The sequence below is a fragment of the Alternaria viburni genome (genome assembly GCF_023758015.1).
Source record: "Alternaria viburni strain BMP 2772 chromosome Unknown scaffold_41, whole genome shotgun sequence".
NCBI classification, from domain to species: Eukaryota; Fungi; Ascomycota; class Dothideomycetes; order Pleosporales; family Pleosporaceae; genus Alternaria; species Alternaria viburni.
Genome location: NW_026055810.1, coordinates 118,565 through 132,884, shown reverse-complemented (window position 1 = coordinate 132,884; position 14,320 = coordinate 118,565). Strand labels below are relative to the sequence as shown.

The window sequence follows — 14,320 nt, the reverse complement described above, 5'->3', positions numbered from 1 at the left end:
GATGGTAAGGTTTATCAGGCTGGTACTGACGTGCACAGCGTGTTGCAGTTCCTCGAGGCATGGAAAGTATATGTTGGCTGTAAAGGGAGAGAAGAACATGCTGCACCCGATCAACCATGTGATCATGCGCCGCTCAGCTTTTGTAAATAGTGTGTACGCAATGGCTGTTTCCGGCGCGGAAACGGCTGCCTTGATCTCGACATCTGTTGTGCTCAGCACGTCTTTATCTCTGGCAAGCACGTCATTGTTGAGCGAATGATCTCGCGAGCTTCGGTCTTGCTGGGTCTGCATTTCGTCGATCCGCGGGAGGCGATCAGGGCTATCGATTTTGGATGCTGCTGGGCGTCAACAAGGCAGTTTTCCGTATGCTGATGTGGGCTCTCTCGGCTCGTCTCCGCGTCTGTTTCAATCGTGATAGATGTTATGTAGCAGACAGGCATGCCTCGCGTGGCGTCGCGTGCTGCAGCCAATCCTGTTCTGTCATGCAAGTTGTATGCACAGGCGGGCACCCCGCCATTTTGACGGTAGGTGGGGGCATCACGCGCCCTCCGTTACAATGTCGCGTGTAGTCGTGCGTTTGTAACATAAATAAGGTGGTAGGAGATGAAGTTGGTAGTGGCTCGAGTTCGTGAGCAACACGTCGCTGCCCCAGTTGGAGCCGAAGCTTGTCCGCGCTAACCCAATTAGTTCCAGATATCACGTTTACGCGACGTGTTTCTGGACGCGGGCGCTTCATGACGGAGTCTCATGAGCTTCGCCCCCAAACTCTAAGTCTTTCTGCGAGTAACTCTGGTTGTTTACGTCAAAGGTTTGGTCATCCTGACTTGTCCCACGGCAATTTCGATACTGATAGAAGGCTTTACCAAACCTGGATACCTTTTTGATGCCCCACACTTATTTACACATACTTCTTAATGCTCGGTGGCGGTCACATGGCTATCATAAGTGAGTGCTGAATTTCAAGTGAAAGCGGAGGAAAACTGCGGGCTTCTGTGCAAAGCTGAGATCAAAAACACCCAGGCAGTAGCCCTTTCCCACAACAAACAATACTTCCTCCCATACTCATGAACATCGTGCCTTGCTTATCAAGTAAAAGCGTTTGATATATGCATATCTTCCTCACGTTAGGTATGAGCACTTCAAATCACACAGCAGCGCCTTCTGTTTGAGACCACATTGCACAGGTCCATGTCATAAATATACATACAGTACAGATGCTCTACACCTTCACCTCCTCTACCTTGGGCTTCTCAAACTCAGCCTTGCCATCTTTCACGGTGGCATACCGTATTGTGCCCGATGCATCTGTGTTGGGTATCGGTGCTTTTGTGCCTTCTCCTATTGACTTGATCTCCTCTTTGATCTTGCGCGTGGCGGCGTCTTCAACGGCGCCTGGTGGGCTGTCGGCAATCTCGTCAACGTTTCTTAAAGTAAGGACATCGCTGATTCGGGAAGCGCGAGACTGGATGAGCATGGTGGTTGGGCCTTCGAAACGGAGGAATAACTATGTGAATTAGCATTTGTGACAAGTCTTTTCTTAGGCCTGTAGCTTACTCTGTCGCCCCAGACTGTTCTCCGCAACCATGTCTTGAGAGTGTAATATGTGGTTGCCAAAGCCCGCCATGTGCCTGTCTTGCTCATAGTTCGGAAGAACTTGGTGTTCTGGACCATTGAGCCAAAGCCTAGGTCCGGCACCTGGAATCGGAGGTTCGACGACTTGAACCGGAAAGGGATTGGTGGTGTGTTGGAGGCTGTGTACGCTACGACGTTGCTACAATGCTGTTAGTGCAAACTTCCGAGTATGCCTGTCGTCTCAACATACCTGGGATGCGCAACATAGCTTTCGCCAGCCTGGACCTGGACCTGGTATATCTGCCCGCTTCCTGCAAGCGCTAGTAGCCCCCTGCCAGTAATATATGTGTTTCCCCAGTGTGCAAGGCCCAGCTTGACATTGTACTGCGGCTTCAACTTGAGAGTGTGGCCGGTCCATGCAAGCAATGCATTTCTTTGGCTAACAATCCAATCATCCCTTCCGTCCATGTTGACCGAGACGATGCTCGATATGGGTGCCTTTGTGGAGACGAGAGCTGTGACGGGGCTCGTCGAAGACACTTTCTGGTAGAGGAAGGGGATGCCAACGGGGGCCCTCTGGAGGGGCTCGAGGAAGGAGAGGGTTGAGAGCGTGTTTTCCGACTTTCCGCTGAGGCCGACGAGTGTGCCGCGGCGGGTGTAGAGCGTCTGTGAGGCGGAGAGGGAGACGGAGAGGAGGGAGAACGGGGTGCCAATGACTTCGAATCGGGCGTCTGACGGTTCTTTTAGCCTTTGTATAACTAATGTAATTATATCGACGCTTCTTACCTGGTGTGTGCATGGGCGTCGCGGTGCCCTCAACACTGACTGCCTGCTGCAGCGCGGGCTCGTTTGACGAGCTGGTGGCTGATATGTTGATGCATCGCGCCGCAAAGGGCGTCCGCCGTATGGCAGCGGCGGATGTGGGCGAGAAGTTCCTCCAGGGCGAGGCAGCCGGTCGTAACATGGCTGTGCCGGGCAATTGGCGCGTGACGGGCGGCGAAGATGTTCTGGTCAAGCTCGGAGCAGCGATGATGCAAGAACGCCTCGCTTCAGCCCTGCCGCCCAAAACGCGCTAGACAACGTGGGATGCATGTGGCTGTCTAGGTACTCACAGCAAACACTCTTGTCATCTTGTCTTCCTCCGCCATTGAAGCTCTCCACAGCTTCTCTCTCCTATGATAGCGGTGCAGAGACCTAACATGTGACATCGCCATGTTAATCCAACCACTCGCCCGCGCCGCCAGTCGGCCGGGTCTTCGATCGTCCAGTTTGCGCCCGCATCCTCTCCACCACGGCATTCGCGTATTCACCTGCTCTCCGCTACACAGAAAGGATGCGCACGGTCAGCGGCCCAAGCCCGGCTCTAAGCCTGCCGTCGAAGCCACCAAACCTGCCGCCGACCCCGCCGCGGCCAAAGTCGCAAAGACGGACCCATTGCTGCAGGAGCAGGTCCTGACCAACAAGGAGCAGCGCAAGGCTGACTGGGCCATTATGAAAGAGATGTCGGCATACCTGTGGCCAAAGGACAACATGGGCACGCGCTTCAGGGTCGGCATCAGTCTGGGCCTGCTGGTAGGCGCAAAGCTGCTGAACGTCCAAGTCCCCTTCTACTTCAAGAGCATTGTAGACGCCATGAACATAGACTTTGCGGCTGTTGGCGGCACAGCGACCACAGTAGCAGGCTCTATGATCATCGCATGTAAGCTAGACCCAACAATGCATCCCATGTCCACCCTGGCTGAGACTCCCTTCAGACGGAATGACTCGTATTGGCGCCACTGTTTCCCAAGAACTGCGCAATGCCGTCTTTGCCAGTGTCGCCCAGAAGGCTATTCGTAAAGTCGCTTGCAGTGTCTATGATCATTTGCTAAGGCTGGACCTGAGTTTCCATCTATCGAGACAAACAGGAGGCTTGACGCGCGCCATTGATCGCGGTACCAAGGGTATCAGCTTCTTATTGACTGCCATGGTCTTTCATATCTTCCCTACGGCGTTAGAGATCTCTCTAGTATGCGGTATCCTGACATACCAATACGGCTGGCAATTCGCTCTCATCACAGGCACGACCATGACCGCCTACTCTGTCTTTACCATCATGACCACCTCCTGGCGCACCAAGTTCAGGAAGCAGGCCAACGCCGCAGACAACAAGGCCGCGACAGTCGCCGTTGACTCCATGATCAACTACGAGGCAGTAAAGTACTTTAACAACGAAAAGTACGAAGTCGGCCGCTACGACAAGGCTCTGAAAGACTACGAGAAGGCGTCCATCAAGGTCGCCACCTCCCTCGCCTTCCTCAACTCCGGTCAAAACATCATCTTCTCCTCCGCCCTTACCGCCATGATGTACCTCGCAGCCAACGGCGTAGCCACCGGTCAACTAACCGTCGGCGACCTCGTCATGGTCAACCAGCTCGTCTTCCAGCTCTCCGTGCCCCTCAACTTCCTCGGCTCCATGTACCGCGAACTCCGCCAAAGCCTCCTAGACATGGAAACACTGTTCAACCTCCAAAAAGTCAACGTAGCCGTCAAAGACAAGCCCGACGCCAAGCCCCTCGCCCTCAAGACGGGAGAAATCAAATTCGAAAACGTATCCTTCGGCTACCGACCCGACCGACCCATCATCAAGAACCTCAATCTCACGATTCCTGCGGGCAAGAAAGTTGCCATTGTTGGTCCTAGCGGTTGCGGAAAGTCTACCATCTTAAGACTTCTTTTCCGTTATTACGACGCACAGGAGGGGCGTATTCTGATTGATGGCCAAGATATCCGCGATGTTACGTTGGATAGCTTGAGGAGGGCTATTGGTGTTGTACCACAAGACACCCCGCTCTTCAACAACACTATCCAGCACAACATTCACTACGGCAACCTAGAAGCGACACAGGAACAGGTCATCGAAGCGGCAAAGAAAGCACGTATCGACGAGAGTATCAGCCGTTTCCCCGATGGATACGAGACCATGGTTGGTGAGCGCGGAATGATGATTTCAGGTGGCGAGAAGCAAAGACTAGCCATCGCAAGACTCGTCCTCAAGGACCCGCCGTTCTTGTTCTTCGATGAAGCTGTACGTCCTTATCCCTTCCTACCACTTTCCTCTTTCACCAATGACTAACATGACATCCCACACACAGACATCCGCCCTAGACACGCACACCGAGCAAGCCCTCCTCTCACACATCAACTCGCTCGTCAAAGAGAAGCGCCGCACGTCCGTCTTCGTCGCCCATCGTCTCCGCACGATTTACGACTCTGATGTTATTATCGTGTTGAGAGAGGGTAATGTAGCGGAGAGCGGAACGCATCAGTATCTTATTGATCGGGATGGTTTGTATAGTGAACTTTGGAGTGCGCAGGAGACTATGTTTGTGGAGAAGGAGGAGGAGGAGGGTGAGGGTAAGGATGGAGAGAAGAAGAATTAGATGGTGGTTGGGAGGTTGGGGGGTAGTGTAGGATAGGTAGATGTTTGTGAAGGTGGATTGTAAATACATGGGTTTCTTCGAGTCTTCGCGTGCGTCGAAGGTACTGTTCATAAAAGGACTTGATGGGTATATGGCATGGAGATGTAGCAGAGAATATACCACGAGATGACCAGAGAGCACACGGTATGGTAACGTCGAAGCAAACGATCACATCGAAGATCCTGGAGAGGTCGTAACGTTCCAGGAGCCAAAACAACGAGGCAACAGTATCAAGTCGCTATCAAATAGGCATATGCGGTAACCGTCAAAGTGTGACTAGATGAGCGGAGATATAGATCGTATGAGTCCAATCCGTCTGACCCGGCACCTGGTAATGCAGATACAATTGCCAACGCGGCCCAGTGACTACCGTCGTAGGGGTCATGGTATCGAAGGCGGATTAGAGTCTGTCCAAGACCAAGGAACTCGCTGTTGTGCTTCTAAATAACGAATGCCGAACTGAGTTTACGGTTGTACCCACACCTGTACATAGATCAGATTCATTCTCCATGTACCTCTTTCATCTCGCGGCATCAAAGTCGCATTCAACCAACATACGTAGCCATCCTTCCCCACTCCTCATCCCTTTCCAGACCTTCCAAATCCTCCTCTCGCAAACACATCGCAACAGCCACACTCCCATCCCTACTCTTCGGCATCAAATACACCAGCCCCTCCACAGGCACAAAGCCCGGTCGCCTTACAGCAACCGCACCCCCCAACCCAAGTCCAAAGTCCCACTCGTGCGCCGGCACTTTCGTCCACGAGCTAAGCGCAATATCAACGCTCATATCGAGAGTAGCAGTCGGACTCGTTTTCACCGCATTGTCTGCCGATTGCGCGAGGAAAGTGACGAGGGAGCGTGTTCGGAATGCGATGTCTGAGGTTGCGGGGTCGATGGATTGGCGCATTGAAGCGGCGATGTGGCCGAGGGGGGTGGAGAGGAGGGTGGAGAGGGTGTAGCGCGTGTATGCCATGTTTTGTAGGATGCCGGGGTAGTTGGGGGGGATGTTTAGGTAGCGTCTGGCGTCGACGGCGCGGGCGAGAGTTGTTGGGGTGGATGGGGGTAGACGTGTTTGTCTTGCGCGGAGGACGGAGAGGAAGATGAATGCGGAGAGGGAGTCGTCGGTTGATATGTAACTAGTGAAGTCTTGGGGAAGTGTGGTGGTCGCAAGATCTTTTAGTGTCTTCAAAGACGATGCTGAGAAGTCGAAGTACACCCAACTGGATTTTACAGGTGCTCCAGCAACCGTTGACTCAGCGGTATTCTCCTCTTCGACAACCATGGGAGCAGGAAGAAAAAGCTGGTTCTGCAGTTCCCTTCCCGGCACCCATCCCTCATCCTCAATAAGCGGTACAACACCCGTCCTTACCATATTCCCTACCTTTCGCTCCTCTCCAGTGAACTCCTCACCCGCACAAGCCTTTGACAGCCAGCCTATCACAGCCGCCTGCCCCATCATATCGCACACATTATGTTGCAGATTAACACAAAGCACCATACCACCCCGAATATAACTGATCTGCACCAGCATCACGGGAGCAGGCCGATCATCCTCCCCAGACGCTTTCCTCGGATCAAACCCCAAAGCAGCGAGCGTAGGACACGGCGCCCAAGTCTCTTCACCCAACATGCGCATCGGAAAACCCGCATCTATGATCTGCGCCAAACTGGGTATCTCCGCATCGGAAGTATAATCTCGTACGATACATTGCGGCACCGGTTCGAGCGGCCGGATCCTGTAAAGGGGCTTGGCCGTGACGTCGGAATCGGAGTCATCAGAATGAGAATTTGCATTGGCATTGACGTCGACGACCTTCCCAGCAACCCACGGGAAAGTCTTTGCTAGCTCTGCCAATCCGGCGGTGATGATCGCAGTGATACGTTCCCGTGACGCTGGTACCTGCTGCCCCTCCTCCGACAGCGGAAAGAACAAGGCAAGTTGGGTATAAAGCTTGAACAGAGCGGGCTGGGCACCCATCAGGTCGATATCCATAGCCAAATCCGGAAGCGTCATGTTCGGCAACTAGGATTGGACTCTTGGTTGCGGTGATCTTTGGACAGCATGTCAGTTAGTTTCCAACGATGGCGTGATGATGGGAGATTTGGAAGAGGCAACTGTAGAGTAAGTGACATTCTGGGCTTACGCGTATGGGTGGTGCTGGTGATGGAGGTGCCGTTTTCTTGGACCCCGCAGTGGTTGACTGACTGGACTGAACTGACAGGTACGAACGCGTCCCGCCTTCTGAAACTGCAAACGCGTCAAGGCCTGACGCACAATTGACCGCAGTTCCTCCTGCTCGACTGTTGCGTGAGGTCTGGACTCGCTGAGGTGTGCAATATGGATGGGATTATCCTAAGCAGCCATTGGTAGCGGTTTACTTTGTACACAAGAGCAAGTGCGCAAACGGCGTAAACTCATCATGACTCATTTTGATGCTGTGAGACGTTGCTCATAGCATCGTGAGATGAACCAAGATCAGCTTTGAACGGCCGCCGTAGCGATAATATCTTGTGAACTCCATACATCCAACAAGCACAACATCCACCTCTCGAACGTGTATGCATCAAAGGGCCGCCTGGTTATCGTCGCAACAACCAGCCAGTGCACATGGGCTCGTCCCATCGCTAGCCTTGCCGTCTCGGGGGACTTGCAGGGCACTTTGATGACCCGCAGTATGCAATGCTGCCCAACTTGACAGGAGAATGCCAGAAACGCCCCTCTCCTTTTCCCACCAACACGTCGAGGGAAGAAGAGAGGTCAGAAAAAGAACTGCGCCAACAATAGACTGCCCGCATGCAGGCAAATTCACGGTGGCGAAAATTTCTGCTCGTTCGTTCGCAAGTCAATATGCACGGCGGCTGGGTGTACCTGGAGCTACCAGCTGCACTCGCCGCCTGTACGTGCTGGGATATCGCCAACGTTGGCCCGCTGCCGCAACGCACGCACGCACGAAACAGCAGGGGAGGCAAGGGATTGTCTGCTCCCCCTCCCTCGTTACTGCACGAGCAAAAGTCTCCGTTTGCCGCTCTCGTCTCCAGCTGCATTGTGCTTTGATTCATTTGTCGATGGAGGAAGTAGAGCGATTGGCTGGTTTGGCCATTAATTCAAATACAAAATCCCCGCTTGTCGCTCGCGTGGGAAGGGCTGGCTCTCGGGGTTCCACATGTCCTCAGTGCCGGAGTCGGGTCGGTTGCTTTGTGGGGAAGACGTACCGGAACATCGGAGACACACTATCCGGGACGAAAAGATGAAGATCACACATGTGAAGAATCAAGGTAGGACGAGGAGGAGGAGTAGTCATGTACCAAAAAACATAGACGTTGAATTCGAAAGGTATCTCGGGGGGCGTTATAGAAGAATGTGTGACCCAAACTGAACCCATGACTTTTCCGTCCTTATTCCAGGTTTTGAGATTTCCAAATATGCCATGCGCTGCTGACAATAAACACATGCTACCACAGTACCCGTCTTCCAGATTGTCGACATGTTGCCTTCTTTTCGCAACCCGCCAGCCCTAGCCCACTTAATCAATTCAGCCGTACAGTGTCATGCAAGATCTCAGTTGCTGCGCAGATCTCGGTCGTTAAGGAAATAAGAATAGGCTAATGTTCGTAGTACTCCAGATACTCCATGGGTCTCATGCAAAACCAAAGTGAGACCATCGATGCAAACGCCGCTCATATGCCGACGCCTTGTTGAGTGCTTTCTATCAGTGATGTGGCACGACAGTAGGAGGTGTCGTAGCCCGTTATGGTGCAGTAAATCCAAATATGTATGTCGGAAGGCGTATCGGTCGCTGGACCGAGTGGATGTCGAGCCGGGAGCTCATAGAATGACGCACTTCGGTTTCTCTTTGCCGCGCTTGTTGCCGCCTGTCATGCCGGCACCCCGTGTGCGACGGTCACCGGCTCCTCTTGTGCGGTCCTTCTCATGCAGGCCGGTGCGTACGCGGGCTTCTTTCCTGTCTGTGGGGTTGCGTCCGCTGCCTTGTCGTTGCCGTCGGAGCTGTCTAACGACGTCGAAGAAGGCCTTTTCAACGTTGACGCAGTTTTTGGCGGATGCCTCGACAAAGTCGCAGCCGAGTTCTTTTGCGAGAGCTTGGCCCTCTTGGGTCGAGACTTCACGCTCCGTGACACGGTCGCATTTGTTTCCGACGAGCATCACAGGGGCCTGGCCGAACATGGGAGCTGATGCGCTGATGGGCGAGCCGGGGTAGGTCGGTGAGCCAGCCATGGCCGTCTCTTTGACGCGCTGTATTTGGCTGTGGAATCGCTGTATGCGGGCGAAGGAGGAGCGTGATGAGATGCTGTAGACGAGTACGAAGCCCTCGCCGTCGCGTATCCATTGGTCCCGCAGGGCGATGTATTCTTCTTGGCCAGCCGTGTCGAGGACTTCGAGCATGCAGGACTGGCCGTCAATTTGCACCTGCTTGCGGTACGAGTCTTCAATGGTGGGGTCGTACGTCTCAACGAAGTGGTTCAAGCACAACTAGCCGCGGTCAGCCAATGTCAAGGGAATGGGGGAAACAGGAGGGCAGGGCTACCTGTATGGTCAGGGCGGTCTTTCCCACACCACCGTCGCCCAGCACCACCAGCTTGTACAGCGTCATTTTCCCCGCCATGGTGTCGGTAGGAGAGCAGAGTCGGCCGTGTCAATTCAATGCAGGCAGCGAGTCAAGGGCGGATGGGGCACAGATAAAGGACGGGGCGTGGTGCAAGCAGCTCGCCACGTCGTCGCAGTGTCGTCTCGTGTACAGCAGCGGGATTGCAGCTGACCAGCGGGCTCAGCGGGTTCAGCCTAGGTTGGGAGCTGCGAGAGATCCAGAGGGGCGGGACGAAGGGGGCGGCGCGGCCAGAATGAGCGTCTCGATGTCGTGGTCCCAAACGGCGGTCCACACTCGCACGGCAGCACAGGGGCGCGTGTCAACGGGGAGCTGCAGGCGCTTCAGAATGGATCGGCTTGGGAGAGCACAATGGTTGCACGCAGACGTCGAGGCGGAAGCGAGGCCTGTGCAGCTGGGCCGACGCAGAAGGGGCGGCAGACGCGAGCGGGGAGCAGATGCGCGTTGGAGCAAGTCGAGTTGGGAGGTGGTCCGGTGGTGGTCGAGGGGATGGGAGAAAGTTGGGCGAGGCGTCTTGACGTGGTCAGGGTTCTCTGCGAGTGGCTCGTGTCCCCACGTGAAGATGTGGATTTGGAAGCGGGCGATGGACAAAGCGATCAGGGCTTCTAGGGTGCAAGCGTCCGAGTCCGGGGCATCACCTATCAGCAGCAGCGTCTACTATCGGGGCTCCGTTGCATGAGCGCGGGCGACGTGGGATGGGCAGGCAGCACGGAGGACGGGGGCAACGATAGCGGCGTGATGGATGAGGGAGGTCAAAAAGAAACGCGATTAGTCGACATGGGCCTCCGGGGTTTTTACGCTTCTGCGTCGAGTTGGCACCTTGGGCCTTGGGCGACGGCGCTGCAGCACTGGGGGCTGCCAAACGTCAATCCGCCTAGTCCTATCCAAGCCATGCAGACGAGAAACCGCCCAGGGCCTGCAGCCAGAAGCACTCAGGACCGCCTCGCCGACCCGGCCCCGTGGCTGGCTGCTGCGTGCCCATATAAGCCGACGACGCCGTGCCGCCCCAGGTCGTGGAAGCCTGGTCTCACTGTGTGCGCCCGTCACGTCCCAAGGTGGTGCCGTCACGACCAAACGGCCAGAAGAGCTGCCGTCGTCTCAGTGCGCAAGCGCAGGCGGCAGGCCCTAGGACATGCTAGGGCTGCAAACGGGGGCCCCCTTGGGGGTGCCATTGGGGAGAGAGGCACTACACATGCACCCTCGACTCTGTAGGAACAAGAAAGCCGCCGAGCGGCCTGCCCGCCAGCACGCTGACTCCCGGCTCCAGCCACACCAAGGAGTCAAGGACTCGCTCACCAAGGGCGGCCAACTCCATGACTCCAACGACTCCAACATGTGAATGCTGCTTCGACATTGCAGGACAGGTCGGCCACTTTTGCGCCAGGGTTTCAGTCGTCGTCCGGCGTGGGCTGCGAGGCATGGTGCTTCGGGGAACTGGACCCCAAGCCGCGACAGCGTGTAGCCGATAGTCGCTTGGCCCACTGTTGCGCTCCTGATATTCTGCCGAGCCGACGGGAGCACTGCACCAACAGACGTCGTCGCCGGCACGCCTCTGGCCATGAATGCGGGCGGCGGCCTGCTATCTCATGTCAGACGCCTGGCTGCGACGACTTCTGCCGGTAAGAAAGCTTGTGCAAAGCTGCAGACGACGCGGCGCGAGGCATAGCCTGTCCAGACGCCCGACTAGCCAGTGCCAGCGCGACTGTGACGAGGCTTCGAGGTCACTGACTAGATGAGCGACCCAGGGAATGCCTTGATATGTGCGCTGATGAAGTGTCAAGCTCCCAGGTGGGCGGGAACATGGTAGCTCAGCACGAGCGTCATGTAGGTCAGCCCGGAGCCCAGTCCAGCGCCTGGGCCATGGCTCGCAGCAACGTGCAAGCACGTGTTTAGGTGGGGCCACCAACATGCGCTGTGACGGAGCCGGAACCCTTTTTGCCCTGCTTGAGTTGGACCTCGAGTACCTGTTGGTGATAAGTAGTGACGCGGCGTTGAGCGCTGGGGCGTTTGGCGTCGAGCGTTGAACCGTTGCTTCGTGTGACAACGATTCTAACGATTCTAACAATTCCTGGGGACGGGCCGCTGCGACTCCGTTGATTCATCCGGCGGCGAGGCTGCGAATACGAGCTGCCGTTGGATCGCACAACGAACGTCATTACAAACGGTCTATATAACGAACTGATAAGATAATGCAGCAAGGTTGGCATATACGCGACAAGCGAAGTGAGCGGCAATTGAGGAAGGCACCGAACATGGAAGGAAGGCACGGGGGGAATCTTGACCACCAAATATAGGCAGGCACGATGGGAGGATCTTGACCAAACAGAAGGCACGATAGACCCTACATATTATCACCACCCATCCCATTACATCTACAACTTCGCCCGCGCCTCCGTAGCCTTGTGCAAATCCTTGCCCTTAACCCTAAAGTACTCCCTTACCTTCTCCCGCGCAACATTAACAGCCTCGCGGTCCTCAATCGTGCTCGGAACGCTAACCTCCTTGTCAAACTCCCCATGCGTCGCATTCTCCAGTAGCTCACGCAGCACTCTTCTCAACGTCTTGCCGCTCCTCGTCTTCGGTATCATGCCCTTGCCCTGGATGATGCCTCCGAGGCTGGCAATGGCACCAATCTGTTCGCGTACTAGGCGTTGGACTTCGGCGAGGAGCTTGTCGTCTGCCACGGCGGAGTCGGAATGGTTGTTTGTGGATAGGGTGATGAAGGCGAAGGGGAGGTGGCCTTTCAGTGCGTCGGGGATGCCGACTACGGCTGCTTCGGCGATGGAAGGATGGGTTGTGATGGCTTGCTCGATGGCGCCTGGATATTGTCAGCTCGAGCTCGCTTTCAATTACATGAGTAGAGCACTTACCTGTACTGAAGCGGTGTGCCGCAACGTTAATCACATCATCCGCCCGTGCCATGATAGAGATGTAGCCCTCCTCGTCAATCATGCCAGCATCCCCAGTGTCAATCCACTTCCCATCAAATCTCTTCATGTAGCCCTTGTAGAAGCGTTCTTCGTCCTCCCACAGCGTAGTGAAGGCCGTCGGAGCAAGCGGTATCGCCATGACAATGTTGCCCATCTCGCCTCTCTTGACCTCTTTACCCGAGTCATCCACAACGCGAACATCGAATCCAGGCATTGCCTTTCCAGCCGAGCCGGGCTTGACTGGAAGCGGCGCGGGTCGTTCTTGAGAAGAGAAGTCCAGTCCGGCAGAGGCGCTGAGTGCGATTCCGGAGATGGGTGAGCCAGATTCGGATGACCACCAGTTGTCTACAACCATCGCACCAGGAGCGCAGTGCTTAGCGAGGAGCTTTTGGTACATTTGTATGATGCTCGGTTCGCTCCTTTCACCTGCGAGAAACAATGCCCTCAGTGTCTTCAGTGCACCCTTTCGTCCTCTCGCCTCAAAGAATTCGTTATCGCCGTCATCCCTACGGATCGCTCGTAAAGCTGTGGGAGCGGTGAACATGGTCGTCACCTTATACTCTTCAATGACGCGCCAGAAAGTGCTCGCATCGGGTGTTCCAACAGGTTTGCCCTCGAAAAGAACCGTAGTGGCGCCAGCCAGCAGCGGAGCGTAGACAATGTAAGAATGTCCAACAACCCAGCCGATGTCACTTGCAGTGAACATGACGTCGCCTGGGCCATGGACTCCGAACAGGTACTTGATGCTGAAATTCAGCCCAACGGCATGACCGCCTGCAGAGCGGACAACGCCCTTTGGAAGCCCAGTGGTACCCGACGTGTAGATGATGTACAGTCCATCGCCGCTCTTAACAGGCACAGCATCGGCCTTCAACCCCCTGTTCTTCGCGCTTTTGACAAGTCGTTGCCAGTTCCTTTGACCCTCCTCTTTGACTATCGGATCCCATCGAAGCTGATCTCTCTGCCAGACAATGGTCTTGGATGGCTTGAAGCTGCTCTTGTGGACTGCCCCTTCAATCATCGACTTGTACTCAGTAGGCTTCTTCGCTCCTTCGATTCCGCAGGACGCCGTCATGATCGCGACAGGGCGACTTGCTTCGATCCGCTGCGCCAATGCTGCGGGTGAGAAACCACCAAACACGACCGCGTGTATGGCTCCCAGCCGGGCAATAGCCAGCATAGCAAAGAGCGCAGCCGGTATCATCGGCATGTATATCAACACGACATCGCCTTTCTTGACTCCCTCTTCTCTCAACACACCCGCCAGTGTCTCAACTTCTTGTAGCAACTGCTGGTATGTGTACTGCTCTTTCTGACCGGTTACCGGACTGTCCCAGCAAATAGCAACTTTATCGCCATTGCCGTTTTCCACATGGCGGTCCACACAATTGTACGTCGTCGAGATCTCGCCATCGGCAAACCACTCCCAGTGCTCATGTGAGACATTGCTCTTCTTCAAGTGTTTGACGCTCCGCTGGAACGCTTTGGAAGGCTTCTTATGCCAGTATAAGTTATTCGCCTGACGCTGCCAGAACTCCTCGGGATTGTCGATGGAGGCCGCATAGACCTTGTCTTGAATATGTTCTTGAGGCATATTGTCCGTCCGTTTCTCAGATATGAATTGGTTTCGTGAAGCAGAAAACGCAAGTAGTCTGCTAGATCTAACAACGAAGCTAGCGCGGGCAATGGGGCTATGAGCCGAGCAAGAAGTAAGCGATATGCCGGACCTGA

General features: G+C 55.1%; 5 protein-coding genes across 5 annotated transcripts; 1 reads left to right on the top strand and 4 right to left on the bottom strand.

Moving 5' to 3' along the window:
• Window positions 1–1,219: 1,219 nt before the first annotated feature.
• Window positions 1,220–2,536, bottom strand: J4E79_011423 (uncharacterized protein; the record flags this gene model as incomplete). The annotated part of the gene is made up of 4 exons (XM_049360252.1): window positions 1,220–1,504; window positions 1,555–1,771; window positions 1,823–2,303; window positions 2,359–2,536. 4 exons carry the CDS (start codon window positions 2,534–2,536, stop codon window positions 1,220–1,222), a joined length of 1,161 nt encoding a protein of 386 aa, XP_049205328.1.
• A 248-nt stretch (window positions 2,537–2,784) lies between these two features.
• On the top strand, window positions 2,785–4,994 carry ATM1 (Iron-sulfur clusters transporter atm1, mitochondrial; the record flags this gene model as incomplete). The annotated part of the gene is made up of 3 exons (XM_049360251.1): window positions 2,785–3,271; window positions 3,327–4,639; window positions 4,707–4,994. 3 exons carry the CDS (start codon window positions 2,785–2,787, stop codon window positions 4,992–4,994), a joined length of 2,088 nt encoding a protein of 695 aa, XP_049205327.1.
• Window positions 4,995–5,578: 584 nt separating this feature from the next.
• On the bottom strand, window positions 5,579–7,051 carry J4E79_011421 (uncharacterized protein; the record flags this gene model as incomplete). Its single annotated transcript, XM_049360250.1, has 1 exon — window positions 5,579–7,051. The coding sequence occupies one exon, from the start codon at window positions 7,049–7,051 to the stop codon at window positions 5,579–5,581; it is 1,473 nt and encodes a 490-aa protein (XP_049205326.1).
• A 1,812-nt stretch (window positions 7,052–8,863) lies between these two features.
• Window positions 8,864–9,659, bottom strand: RAS1_2 (Ras GTPase; the record flags this gene model as incomplete). Its single annotated transcript, XM_049360249.1, has 2 exons — window positions 8,864–9,526; window positions 9,582–9,659. 2 exons carry the CDS (start codon window positions 9,657–9,659, stop codon window positions 8,864–8,866), a joined length of 741 nt encoding a protein of 246 aa, XP_049205325.1.
• A 2,372-nt stretch (window positions 9,660–12,031) lies between these two features.
• Window positions 12,032–14,183, bottom strand: J4E79_011419 (uncharacterized protein; the record flags this gene model as incomplete). Its single annotated transcript, XM_049360248.1, has 2 exons — window positions 12,032–12,477; window positions 12,530–14,183. 2 exons carry the CDS (start codon window positions 14,181–14,183, stop codon window positions 12,032–12,034), a joined length of 2,100 nt encoding a protein of 699 aa, XP_049205324.1.
• Window positions 14,184–14,320: the final 137 nt, after the last annotated feature.